At 40.6% G+C, this 13,656-nt stretch overlaps 1 protein-coding gene across 7 annotated transcripts in view; it reads left to right on the forward strand.

The window, feature by feature from the left end:
* Positions 1 to 537: 537 nt before the first annotated feature.
* Positions 538 to 13,656, forward strand: part of cadm1a (cell adhesion molecule 1a) — a 433,220-nt gene continuing 420,101 nt past the window's right edge. For all 7 annotated transcript variants that reach the window (XM_075486889.1, XM_075486892.1, XM_075486890.1 and 4 more), the window contains exon 1: positions 538 to 653. In XM_075486889.1, the coding sequence (XP_075343004.1) occupies positions 581 to 653 (73 nt within the window). In that variant the 5' untranslated portion in view covers positions 538 to 580. The remainder of the gene's footprint in view (positions 654 to 13,656) is intronic.

The raw sequence follows: 13,656 nt of genomic DNA on the forward strand, positions 1-13,656 counted from the left end.
GCCAACATTCACAGCTCGGCATTCAACATGTTAAGCAGCTGGTCATGAACTGTGTTAAATTTTCATTTTAACACCCCCTTTTTTTTAAAAAAATCCCGGGGGAAAAACCCCCTGACCCCCGTTAAAAATTATTTTCATGTCTGAGCTACAGCCCCGAATGTTTGCTCAAGCTACAGACGCCCCTGGCGAATAACCCCCATTTCTCAACCAGCAGCAGAAGGTGGGGAATGGGATGGGGGCAGGGGTTTTGAGGAACCTGGAAATTTAGAGCAGGCCCTGCTATTCTGAGACTCCCTTCTACACGTGGGTGTATGTAGCTTTACTAGAATGCCCTTTAAACAAACAAACACCAAACATATAGATAATTTAATAAATGAATAGATAAATAAATAAATGGATAAAGACAATGTCCCACACTATGTTTTTCTCTGAATAATATTCAGGCGGTACCATTAAAAGGAGCACGTTCGAATCCAACTGAACTGATAGCTAGTACCCTCCCTCCTTTTCGCATCTCATTAACTGAGTCCCGTTGTAGGTGAAGCTGTGTCTCTCTGCCATACTGAAGCAGGTGTCCAACATGGCGAACACTGGCAGCGGCTCTCTCGCGACTATTCTCTTTTTATTCATGTTTCAAGCGGTTCTTCATAAAGGTAGGACTTTTCTGTTGGTGCCTAAATGGAGTATGCAGTCAGTTCTCAGATTTTCCTGGATGTAAATGTTGAGGAGTGCCATTTTATCAGTGCAGTTGGGCAATTTTTGAACGTGCGGAGCAGAGCGTTTTGATTTCGCAGTGATGTTGTTGACCAAGTGACAAAACCTCAACGTAAAGTTGAAGTGCTGATTAGAAAAAGCATGTTTGATTATGTTTGCACCCAAACTGGCGTTACAGAGGTGCTGCCCGAGAAAACATCACTTTGGACAGCTCACCGTTAGGCTAAATCGCTTTTGCCGCTTCGCAGCTGGCAACTCTTAAATGTAGAAAATTCTGTTGTGGAAAAGACAAATATCGTGCTCTCCTGCCTCTCAGTGGGCACAGGGACACACTCCATAGATTTGACATGTTTATATTGTTGTTTTTGTTTGCTCAGACCGCTAGCTTGGTTACTTTTGTAGCATTGAGTTGAGAACGGACCCTGCTGTAAATCACAGGGTACAGCAGCGCGTGGAAGGGCATTAAACGGCAGCTCTGATAACGTGCAATTTGAGGAAACTCCATGCATAACTTTGCCAATTTATTTGTACGTATCCGAGTACAAAATGTCTACTTGAACAAGAACGTAACTCAGTTATTGTTAATAACCGTGCGTCTCGCAAATTCGGCATTAAGACATATTGCGAAACTGCCGTTATTTTCCGTTTAATCTTTGCTTTTAGAACGCGTTCTAACGGCTATCCCTCTGCTTCCAGTCGCGAGACTGTGGGAGAGACGGCGAATCTCTTATTCAAGTTGACGTTTCAAGGAAACATGCACTGCTTGGTATTTTGAATATATGCCGAAATGAAAAGCGTTTCAGGGAATTCCATACTATGTCTTAAACTGGCATTTAAAGCGAATTAACTCTTGCTGGTAGACAAGAGAAGATAAATTTCCCAGAGTTTGTATTTGCGCTCCGGGCTGTGTTTTTATAATACCAGAGCTGGATTTGAGGACGCACCGTGCATGAAATCATCAAAGGTTTTACTCGGTTGTTGTAATCTGAGTTAGATGGTTTCGAGAGGCGGATAGGGCTTCAGATAAAGCTGGTGAGAGTGAAGACTGCGACACGATTTTCTACGCTTTTTGGCTTTTGGTGGTGTTGGAAGCGATGTTAGTGAGTTGGCGGACTGCTAAACGAGCTCACACGTTTATTTTCTCAGATGATATGAAGCTGTATTAAAAAGTCAGTGGTTTAAGTGTGACTTCTGTTGAGCTACTGAGGAACAGACGTTCATTTCGTGGTTATTTATCCATGCGCATTCATACGCTGAAGATGTGAAAGCAGCTCCTGTGCCGTTTCCTCCTCCTGGTGTTACATCAACTCAATTATATAATGAATCATCACTGACTGAAATTCATTCAGCTCAAGGCTGTTTGTCAGAAAAACAGGCATATTTTTGTTCTCTTACGGTGAGCATCACAGGGAGGCAGATGTCGACGTTTGTCACATTGTGGATTATCCGAAAGGCTAATCTAGTTTTATCTGCTATTATGGACACACAGTAACGGTGTTTTTTAAAAAAAAAAACAGGTTTTTCTCTTGCAAAAAGTCAGTGAAAGAGTTAACAAAAGCACCAGAAAGTAAACAAGTCTCCGTTGCACTTTAATAGTGTAGAATACTGCTTTACCTTCATGGTAATGGCTTCACTGATTTCACACAAAGCTCAGGGTGCACTTGCACACAGCATATCAATTATTTACCACCAGCTGCATACTGTAAGCTCGCATTGTGCCCAGAATTACAGGGTACCCCCCTCTCTCTCTTATTCATACAAACGTTGGGACAATTATGCTCCTTCTGCACCAACATGGAAGTGGTGCATTTGTGGTCTGCTTACCTGATTTTAAATTTCAAATTTAAAAATAAATAAATAAATAATTGAAACAAAAAAATCGGTTAATCTGTAAAGTGGTTTTCCGACTGGAATCCAAATAAATGTGAAAGATTTTTAAATTAATTTCAAAACAACTGGCAGTCTGGATATAGGTTGTGCCATCCAAGTTCAGTTTTGGAATACAGACTCTTTTTATACTCATTCAACCCCCCCCCCCCAAAAAAAAAAATATGAGTAAAGCAGAAATAACTATATTCTGAGTTTTCCATATCACAGATAAGTATAGCATTAACCGTTCAGCCAAACGTAAATGATTAAAACAGTCATCAAGTAAATGGAATAAGGTTTCAAATATCCTAACTGGGGCTGCATGGTGGTGTAGTGGTTAGCATTGTCACCTCATGGGGGTGCTTGGTTTGAGTCCAAGCTTGGTCTTGTTAGTCTCTGTGTGGCCCTGTGATGGACTGATGACCCATCCAGGGTGTACCCCTAATCTCGCACAATGGCAGCTGGGGATAGGCTCCAGTCTCCAGTGAATTGCATTAAGCAGATATAGAAAATAGATGGATGTCCTAACTGCAGAGGAGTTAGCAGACATGCAGTGTGCGCACGTCGGCAGGGGAATGGCAGTCAGTCCGGCTGTTGCAGCAGTGTTAATGTTAAACCTGGCCATCTCCGGGACAAGTTTGTGAAATTGCCAGGTGAATAATGAGGTGGGTGTTGGTGATGATCCTCAACCCTGCGACTCTGCACAAATCTAATCCACAGTGTCCACTGACTGTCATTACTCCAGAAACCTTACTTTTCTGAGGAGTTGCACAGCCCTGAAACCTCCACAGTGCTATGTTGACTTTTCATGAGCGTTAACAGTCCATAATAACTGCACTATGAGACGGTTAGCTCGACCTGCCACTCCACCGAGGATAAAACAGACTCTCCGAGCTGGACGATGCTGAAGTTGACCTCCAAGCTGGTGTGTTGCCAGATCTGTGGTGGTGCAACATTTCAGCTTCACTCATCAAAATGAACCGTTTTTCTTGTTCTCGTTGTTCTTCTGCTGTCTAAGTAGACAGCCCAAGTTCTGAAAATTCTGGCATCCTTTCAGTGATGAAAACAGAACTGTTAACTCGGGCGTTACTAATCTGAGGCCATGCATATAGTAGGGCTATTTACCAGGTAAATTTCACCCAGAATCATGAAGTTGGGATTTTAGAATCCCGCTCAAAAAGTCTCTGAGCAGAAGCTCTCTGACTCTTAACATCTTTTAAGCAACTATTGTCTTCACACATTAAACATGTCGCAGCAAATCCAACATGACTTGACACAAATATGATCATCTCGTAATGCACCTGTTGTAATTTATGCATGCATGCGTGCATGTCATTGTTGGTATAGTGTGCGCAGTTTAATCATTTTAATAATCGTTATACAATTCCTTTAAAGAAGCACGGGGTCCAGTTGTACTGCAGATTATCAGCTTTAGAGCAGCAGAGGATGGTGCTTTACATGTGTTATTGAAGAGTGCTAACACAGCATGATCTGACCATAAACTTGCTGGGACTTGAAAACCTGGTGATAATCTATCAGTTATTGGGAGAAGCTTGAGTGTTCTAATTTTTCTGAAGATGCATAATGTTTGGATGTGTGGGTATTGGCAGCGCCAGTTGTGTGACAATGCAGGAAAAATGTCATGATGACAACAACGTGACCTTAATATTATTTTTTTACATGGTTCTTTGTGTTTGATAGTGATTATGCTTCGATAAGATACCTTTTGTGTAAATGTAATCTTTGCCAGACAACTAAGCATAGGCTACCTCCTGTTGCTGGACATGGAGAAAATGTACTTGTTATCAGCTTGTATGTAGTCACAGACCCTTCAGAGAATTAACTGGTGAGAGTCGGTAGATGGCCACAGTTCCCATTGGAACATTTTACTGCATAGCATAGCTGCAGAAGGACTTGAGTTAATCCAGCTGTTTTATGCTGACAGTGTTGTCACAAGTTTATACTGATATACAGCCTACTGTACATCTTAGCAAATGGATTAATATTGGATGTAAAGTCTTGATTAATGCATAGCTGACAGCATGATTTGTATTCTGTACATTACCTGTTTCTGGCCTGCTTTCACGTTGTTTTATTTACTGCCACATTACTGCTGACATGTAATCTGAAGGGTGCACAAACTGTCGTCTTTACACTCTTACTGTGCTGATTGATGATTTATTCCTAAGTGTAAACAGAATGTCAGGTGATACATTGAATAGCTCATGATCAAAGAAAAGCTCATCGTCAAGTGTACACATTTATGGCATACACTTGACAAGAGTTTTATTTTACAAGTCAGTCTAAGCTGCAGCTTGCTTTTATTGGCCTTCAGCTTCCATGTGATGGCTCACATGTAACATGCAAACTGCTTGTCTGACCCTTTTTCATTGTACAATCCCGTCTAAGACACTCTCTTTCCCCCTTTGTTAGTCACCTGCTTTCTCCTTTTCTTTGATTTAGTTTAGGCACAGAAAACGATCCGGTTGGAGTTCATAAATCATGGTTGGCTTTTCCCTTTTTCCCCAATATTGACATTGTACATTGTCTCATACATCTTTGTGCTGCATTTGCGAACTTTACACCATAAGCGCATGAAAGTGATTCAAATTAATAGCAGTAATTTAGTCACAGTTGGCCACTGTGATCTGTGTTGGTCTGTGATGGTGTACAACCATCTGCAGTGTATGATGCAGCTCATAATTTGAACCCCAATAACATCAATTCCTTTTTTCCCCCTTGTGCATTATCATCCATAATGATGTGGTTGCACAGTATGTCAGGTTCCCATGTGTTTAGCATCTCCTTGGTTGCCTGCCTCGTCTGCTCTGGTCCCTTTTGACCAAATGAAGAATCAGTCCAGTGTGCACTGAAGCTAAGCAGTGGCATCGGGCAAACATCAGAAGTCCAAATGTCTGTAGTAAAGCCAATTAAAGCATTATCGCTGTCCCATGAAAACTAATTTCTTCTCATCAAAATTTCCTTTAATATATGTCGATGCTGAAGTTTGTTTCCAATTTAGTTACTTTCAATTTGGCAAGTGAAGGCAAGTGCTATATTTGGACTGAGCCTTAGTCCGAGTTAACTGAAAGAACTTGTTGATTTAGCCAAGTGTTTAAATCTTAGGTGTGTGATAATTGTTGTAACTGTAGTGCAATTCCCGGGCTTTTGTACTGGTTGAGAGTTTAGTTTGAGGTTACTCTTCCCATACAGTGCAAAATGTGCCACATTTCTCAGTCTGCATGCTGCTCATCTGTCTAGGCTAATTCTTTCTAAATAATCTTTTTATTGTTTCATCAGAATATACAGGCCCTAACAGAAGTCCAGGCCCAGCTGAACTAACAATCAAATATATATATTTTTTATTATTGCCTTAAACCGGTGCAAATCACTGATTGTTGAGTTCTTCAGTTATTAAGAAAAAGTTATATCAAACCCAGTTAAGTCATTCAGTGTGGTTTGGCACAGAGTCAAACCGGTAGGAGCCCTAGTGATGGAAAACAGGTGTGGAAATGGATGGGTTCTCCGTCTGAAGCCCTCCAGCAGCGTCTCCTGCTGTAATGAAGAACAATAGCTTTGTTCCTGAAGGGAGGGGACCCCAAGTGACCCAGGTCGTCGTCCTCCTCCTCCTCCTGCTGCTACCCCTGCCAGTCTTCAAGTGACTCTTCTGGCAAGCCAACAGATGACTGCTCGGTCGCATCTGGCCTCTGTGCACTTAGTGTAATCAAAGAGAGGAAAAAAAGGTTTATGGCCTACTTGTTAGTGAGCCGCCAACTGATGGGATGTCAAGTAAAGCACCCTCCAATTCCAAATCTCTTGAGGGACAGGGGAGGGGCATTGTGGGGGTGGGCGTGGGCAGCAATCTGCCATTCTGAAAGCAGCTTACAGGCCAAGGTATCAAATTAGTCTTTGCCGTGCAGCTTGACAGTCTGACCATGAAACAAGTGAATTGAGTTAAACCGGAGTGATCGCTGAATATTTCCAGTCATGTTTTTATAATGTTCATGCCCAAAAGGTGCATGTAAATAGCATTTGGTTCTGCTGAGGCCTCGAGGAAGTGTTTACTGAACAAATCCAGACTTGTTCAACTAAATTGCATAAAGATGAACTTTGAAAGGCTTGGGCTTGTTTATTCAGGGATTAACGGTTAAAAAAACGCCAGGTGGATGGTAATATTTCCATTCATATTAAAACCAGCTGTACTTAGCACAGATGAATCGCCTTCTTGAGCTACTCAAGCTGTTTAAGCTATTGAAACATTCTTTTTAGATGTGGAAACAGTATTGCCAATTGAGGATGTGGAGTCAGTAAGTGCTTCCCTCTCTTTCTAACTTTGTGTAAGTTTAATAGTAAATTAGTCATTCAAGTGCTTTTTGTCCCCCACACAGAGGGTTTTTGCTGGATTTAGCTTTCTTTGAGGTTGTGTATTGTGTGTCCTGTTGGGCAGGGTGCTTTTATGTTGGGTGGTTGCACAGGTGACAGATGTTGATGCTCCTTCAGGACCACAATTACATTTAAGACTTTCACCTGTCTAATTCAGTAAATGTTTTGATATTACACTCTGTAGCTACAGACACTGATATGTGTGTTGATCATGTCACTACATGAAATACCACAGCAGTGTTGTTTTTTCTGATGGACTCACAGATCAGTTAAGACGAGCAGAATCATTTCCAGTTTTACTGTCTTTCATCCTGCATGTGTGATGGAAGTCTCCTCCCATTGGCATTTCCCTCTCCCTCATTTTACCTCTGCCATTCAGAGAGAAGTGAACCTGGCAATATTTTGAACCTTTACTAAATAAAGTCGGTGTACCTGTCATCTTGGAGCAGGATTTAGTCTTCTTTTTGTGGGGAGAGGGGGGGGGCAAAGTGTTTTAAGTCATCACTTGCTGCTTTTCTCCGTGGTCCGTCTGTTTCCCTGCACTCTCAAAGCTCAGTTGTCATTGTCACACATGCAGTGATTGGCTATGCTCTGGTACGTCATGCATCTAAACACATGCGATTGGGCACGACAGCCGAATGGAGGTCGAAGCAGACCAGCGTGATGACAGTGAACTCTTTGGATTAACAGCTGTATAGGCTTAGAATTTTTTCCTGGCATTCTCTCCTGTGTTGTTACGTTTCCATCCACTGGTTTCTTTTATTGAGGGCTTTTTCCTTCAGCTGGCACACATGACCAACTGGATTCAGATCAGTCAAGAACATACCACTTTTTAAAAAAAAAAAGAAGGGAAAAAAAGCTGTGTGTTTTTATTTTTACAGTGTTTTATCTAAGGACTGTTCTATAAATGAACGCTCATTATAATAGCCCAACATGTGTTGAATATTGACAAACATGGCGGAAGGCGGAGCAGATACGCCGTGCAGCGAGGAGCTCGTTTCTAAACGAGGCTCCAGCTCCATCATTTGGAACTTGTTTGGGTTTAAAAGGTTTGACGCGGAGCAGCAATACGTGACGTGCAAGGTTTGAAAACAAATGGTGCCTACAAAGGACAGTAGTCTGTTTGTTTGGTGTCACTCACTACATTTTTGCAGTACAGGTGTACTACTTGAACTTAATTGATGTAGTTAAGTAGCCTTTATTATTATTTTGGTGATAGATTTATAGTTAGAAAGATTAGGCTGAATTGGTGTTTATTTATCGTCATTTTTATCGTTACTGTGATAAATACCAGAAATTATCGGGATAGATTTTTTCAGTCCATGTCTCCCATCCCTAGTGGGTACACACCTCAAGCAGTTCAGCAAAGCACAGACCACATTCCTAGTGTAAAACCAGCCTTAGTGCAACCAGTTAGGGCATTGGTTGTTGAACTGATCCACAGCTGCAGATGTGACTCAGTGATTTATTAATTCATTCCCTGAAATCCCAGAACTGTAATGTATGACAAAAGCAACAAAATTTGGAAAAAAAACAAAAATACTTGTTTGGAAAAACACTGGAGAGGAGCAAATAACATTTCTGTTGGCAGAACTTAAAGGGATAGTTCGCCTCTTTTGACATGAAGCTGTATGACATCCCATACTAGCAATAACATTTATGAACTTTTTCTTACCCCCCACTGCGTCTTGTGAGCTGAGTTCCAGCCTCGTTTTGCCGTTGATGAAGGTAGACCGGCTAGTTGGCTGGGGTCGCAAAAATAAAGCGTTTTGCTTCTCAAAACAATATGTGTTCAAAAGAATAATACATTTGCATCACAAAATCGCTCTCCAGGAAAAAGTCAGACCTCACAATCGCTTGCCGCATTTTTCTTTCCCTTCGTATCACTTGCGTGCTGCCGCCTGCCGCGCCTGTTACGGTGTTTACTGCTCGGAAGCAGGGGACTGTTCAGTCTGCACTTCGGTCTGCACAGTTTACACAGCAAAATCACCAAAAAATACTCTGTGTACATTGGTTAAGTTTGAAAACCTGTATATAAACTTATCAAGTGAGATCGGTCAGTTAAGACTGACAAACCATGGCAACTTTCAATCAGCCAGTCAACAGCCCATTTCTTCAGCAGTCTGTTTGCTGGAAACAGATGTTCTGGAAGAGCTTCAATGAAAAGTGTTTTCATTTGGGTTAAAACATAAAATGAAGACAGGAGAGAGAAATGAAAACAAACATCAGTATTTACTTAACATAACAATGTTAATGTGAGCTTCTGTTTTAGCATTCACGTGTGAACACATGAAGGGAGGTTGTGAATGAACATAAAATGTATGGGTTAAAAAAAATAAAATAAATCTTCTTATTCTTATTAAATTCATTTTATTTTAATAGCGCCAAAACACAACAAATATCATCTGAAGGCACATCAAATCTGACCTGCTCTGATCTATTGAAAACATGGCCGACTATGATGAAGCAGCTTTTGTACATGTAGCCAATTTTACGTGAAAATGAACACATGAAACTTACTGTCTGCGCAACTTTCTCATAACAAGTCAACTTGGTTAATGTGCTCATTGTTCTCCTTTTCAGATGGGCTTTACCTTGGAAAATCCAAATGAAACCTTTAAGTTTAGTTGATTTTAAGATGAATAGAAAAAAAGTGGATAAATGAAAAATAAACACACACATTCATGTGAAAACAGTGTGCATTTTTAAAGCCAAATGATTTGCTCAATTATGGCTTAGTTTTTTTCCTTTGAATAATCAGTTGCATGCACCATAAAGTCTATTGTTTTATTAATAGTCGATTGTATTCATTTTCTAGCTGTGTGACACAGAAGGAGCAACTTGCAAAACTTAAGCAAAGGCAGCGATTATTTAACATTTATGAATTTGTAATTTACATTTTAGTTTTGTGTCTTGGTGAATCATTTTATCCGTTATGTGGAGGGTCATTTGGACAGTTAAAACTGCTCTCATAGTAAGTTTGCATGGTTGACTAACCTAATCTGCAGTCCCGAGTGAACCTTTGTAAGTCACAGCATGAAATGTTTTCTATTCCAGTTTTTGAATTTACAAGACATAAGTAGTCTTTGATTGCTCCTTTCCTTCCAGTTTGAGGCCTTCATCGTCTTGCTCGGCTGTGGAGTCACAGGGAGGCATCGCTCGCTGTAATTGGGCCCATTTTGCCTGCATTCATTGATACAATGCTGGGTTCAACAATGAATGAATAAGGAATCGATGCAGATCATTTGTGCTTTCAACCAAATAAACAATACAACTCGTGTTCTGTTGTAATCATCGGGCGAGAAATGAATGCTCCTCTGAATACAATACAGGTATGCATCAGCTGCAGCAACCCAGTTCCCTCATCTTTCATTTTGCATTACTTTCCAGCTTGTATTACATTTCAGGGAATTTGCTCCCGATGAGACCCTTCAGGCTGTTTCACTGTCTCCCGTGGAACAGGATCATGTCTCCCCACCGTGCTCAGCTTCGTCCTTTGTCTCATCTTTTGTAACTCTGTCGTGACTGATATTTTCTGCACTAATGCCAGACATCTACTGCACAATACCACACCATCTCATTTCCTTTGTGCCCTAGTTGGATGATGCAGAGGAAAATCGTACCGACTTAAGAACAATGGGGCACTCCTTTGATCAGAAACTGTAGATTGTGAGGATTTGAAGTACAAATTAATTTAATTTGGTGGCACAATTGGATTTTCTTTTCTGTGAATAGACCAGTTCTTCCCAGGCTTATTTTGGTTTTAAACAACACAATATGGTTTTTCACTTGGATGGCATTGGCATCATTAGACACTGCTCAGTGTTGAGTAGTGCACATTCCAGTGTAATACATTTCTATGTGCAATTGGATAATTGTGTTAAGCTTGTGACTAACGGTGCTGTTTTCAATCTCTATAAACACTAAGGTTTTAGCTCTGCACTCTTCTGTGTATTGTTCTGGGGTTATTTGTATCACAGGGTATTTAAAAAAAAATTTTTTTTTTAATTAAACACAACAGCTGAGAAAAGGATCTTAGGGCGTATTCACACCTACCTCGTTTGGTCCGGACCAAACGACCAAACGGACCACATTTTCGTTGGTTCGGACCTTTTGGGATGGTCTGAATACAAACCACCGAACTCTGGTCCGGACCAAACAAGCGGACCGAGACCGAGCTGAAAGGTCGGACTCGGTCCGGATCAAACGAACCCTGGTGCGGATATTTTGGAGGTGTGAAAGCAGACTTTTTGCTTTTTTGTACCTCGGGAGCATTCGTCGTTTGTCTGCTGCTAGGTAACAGAACAGAGCGTCGTTCTTCTAAATACTAGATCGGCTGTGGTAAAGCTAACGAAAGACCGAAAATAATATTTCTAGACCGAAAATGAGTAGGGGACAAACGTGGGCCGAAGAGGAGACCCGTGCTCTTGTGGACGTTTGGGCAGATATACGTCTTGCTTGAAGAGCCCGAATTGTCTCAGCTTGATGAGCACACATCAGCGTTCTCCTCCGTAACCGCCTTGCCCTTTGTCGTCGTTGTTGATAAATTACTTGTACAGCAGCATAGTAATTACAGTTGTGAAAATAGCAAAACGTTGAAAAAACATATAGTTTTGATTATATTAAAAGCAATAACGGCACGGAAAGTGTCCATGACTACATTAACTTTTGAACTTAGCACTTTGTGTTGCGCGTGTCGATTCTGACCGATAGCCGAACAACTTCAGGACGCGTGGCTTTGTTGACATATTTTGGTCCGTTTACTGAAATGTACAGTCTGAAAGCGAACCGCACCAAAATGAAAAAAAAAAGGTTCGGACCAAAGCAAGTGTACTATCGGACTTTCCTGGTGTGAATACGCCCTTACTCATCTCAGTCTTAACAGCCTATTCATATAGTGCGTTTACATTCATGTGTCATGTATTGCCCTTGCAGCCTTTGACGTTCACAGTAATACCGGTACTTGCATCCCATGGGTGTAACAGTTGGTGCTAAAGCCTGCCTGTACAGAGCAAAGATTAACTGCTGAAATGACGTTAGAGGACATTAGAGGAGGGGAATTTTTCAGTACAACTTGGTTGCCTTTTGGTTTTGAATGCTTTAGAGTTGGAACTTTGGCAGATTCTATTGCCTGCTAAAGTGAAACAGTTTGAGGGGAAAAAGGTGTGTTTATCACTCAGGTCTGTAAGAATTAGCAGCTATATACTATATTTACACTTTTGGTCCAGTTTCCTGGTCAGCCTTACTGTCCGGCTTAGATTTAGTGTTTTTGCTGTGTTTTTTTTTTTTTTTTTTTTTTTTTTTTCTTTTCTCTTTCCCCCTCATTGAATCAACAAATCCCTGATATATGACCTATATGTAAGATACGTCAGAGAAGCCATCCGTACTTCTTAAATAATAATGGATGCCGGAATAATGCAGTCCTTGGATTCAAGGACGCTATGTACGAAGTTTAAGGTGGATCTTCTAGAACATCTGTTTCTTTTAAAATGTATAAAGTCAAATTAGCGTTACAGTAGGAGCTCCTGTGTCACACGCCAATTAAGATAAGCTGCCTTCCCTCTAAATATCTGATTATAAATAAGATTAAAGAAGTGTCTTTTAAATTGATTCATAGGTTTTATCCCTGTAAGTTAGTTCTACGTAGATACAAAAAGGACATTGACGTTGACTGCTCACTCACTCTGAAGAAGGTTTTTGTCATTTGTTCTGGTCCTGTCCTTTTTCATACGTTTTCTGGCCAGATGTCTGTACATTAATTTCCCAGTACATTTTATCTAGTTTCTCTCTTACATATGTAAACGTAGTGTTTGGGTTCCTCTCCTATCCTGCGAACAACAAAGACCAATATTACATCATCAACCTGCTTGTTTTACTTACTAAATACCATATACACAAATCCAAATTCTCTCATCCTAAATCTGTTTAATTTTTGAGAAGGAGCTCATACAATACAAACAACAATCCAACACTCTTTAAACAGAAAAGCCATCAAAACCACTGAGCTATGCACTTTATATAACATTTTTATGAACTAATTTATCGCCGTCTTGTATAATGTGACCCTCTGGCATTGTATTATATTAATGTTCTGTGTTTTCACAAGTTGTAACTACTACAAGTTGTAGTCTGACTTTTCAATAAAGTTTGTTTTAAAAAGAAAATATCGATACTCGCGACTGAAAAATCAATACTTTATCGGGAAACAAAATATCGAGATATATATCGCAGTGTCGATAAAATCGCTCGGCCCTAATAGCTCCTATGATTAGAAGATTGAACTATTCTTGAAATATAGAATCAAATGCTGTATATTTGGATTTTTTTGGGCCATTTTCATTTTTTTGAGACCAACCAGATGAGCTGAAATGCTCTGACCGCCATGTTTAAAAAATCTGACACCCGTTTAGTCTGTTAAGAGCAATAGAATACTGAACGGCTGTGGATGTGGGGTCGAAGCAGCAGTTGAAGCAGTATTTGGGTGTTTTTTTGATTTTGTCAGCTGGGGTTTATAGACCCTGCTAGAAACGGTGTGTATGAATCCTCTTTGCTTCAAAACAAAGCTTCCCTTGTGGACCCACCACCCAACACTTACTTTCAGCAGGGACCCAGGGAGAAATCGCTTCCTGCAGAAGCTACAGACAGCAATCACTATCTGCAGAAAGGAACAAAAGCCTGCACACCTTCCCC

The sequence above is a fragment of the Odontesthes bonariensis genome, chromosome 16, assembly GCF_027942865.1.
Source record: "Odontesthes bonariensis isolate fOdoBon6 chromosome 16, fOdoBon6.hap1, whole genome shotgun sequence".
NCBI classification, from domain to species: Eukaryota; Metazoa; Chordata; class Actinopteri; order Atheriniformes; family Atherinopsidae; genus Odontesthes; species Odontesthes bonariensis.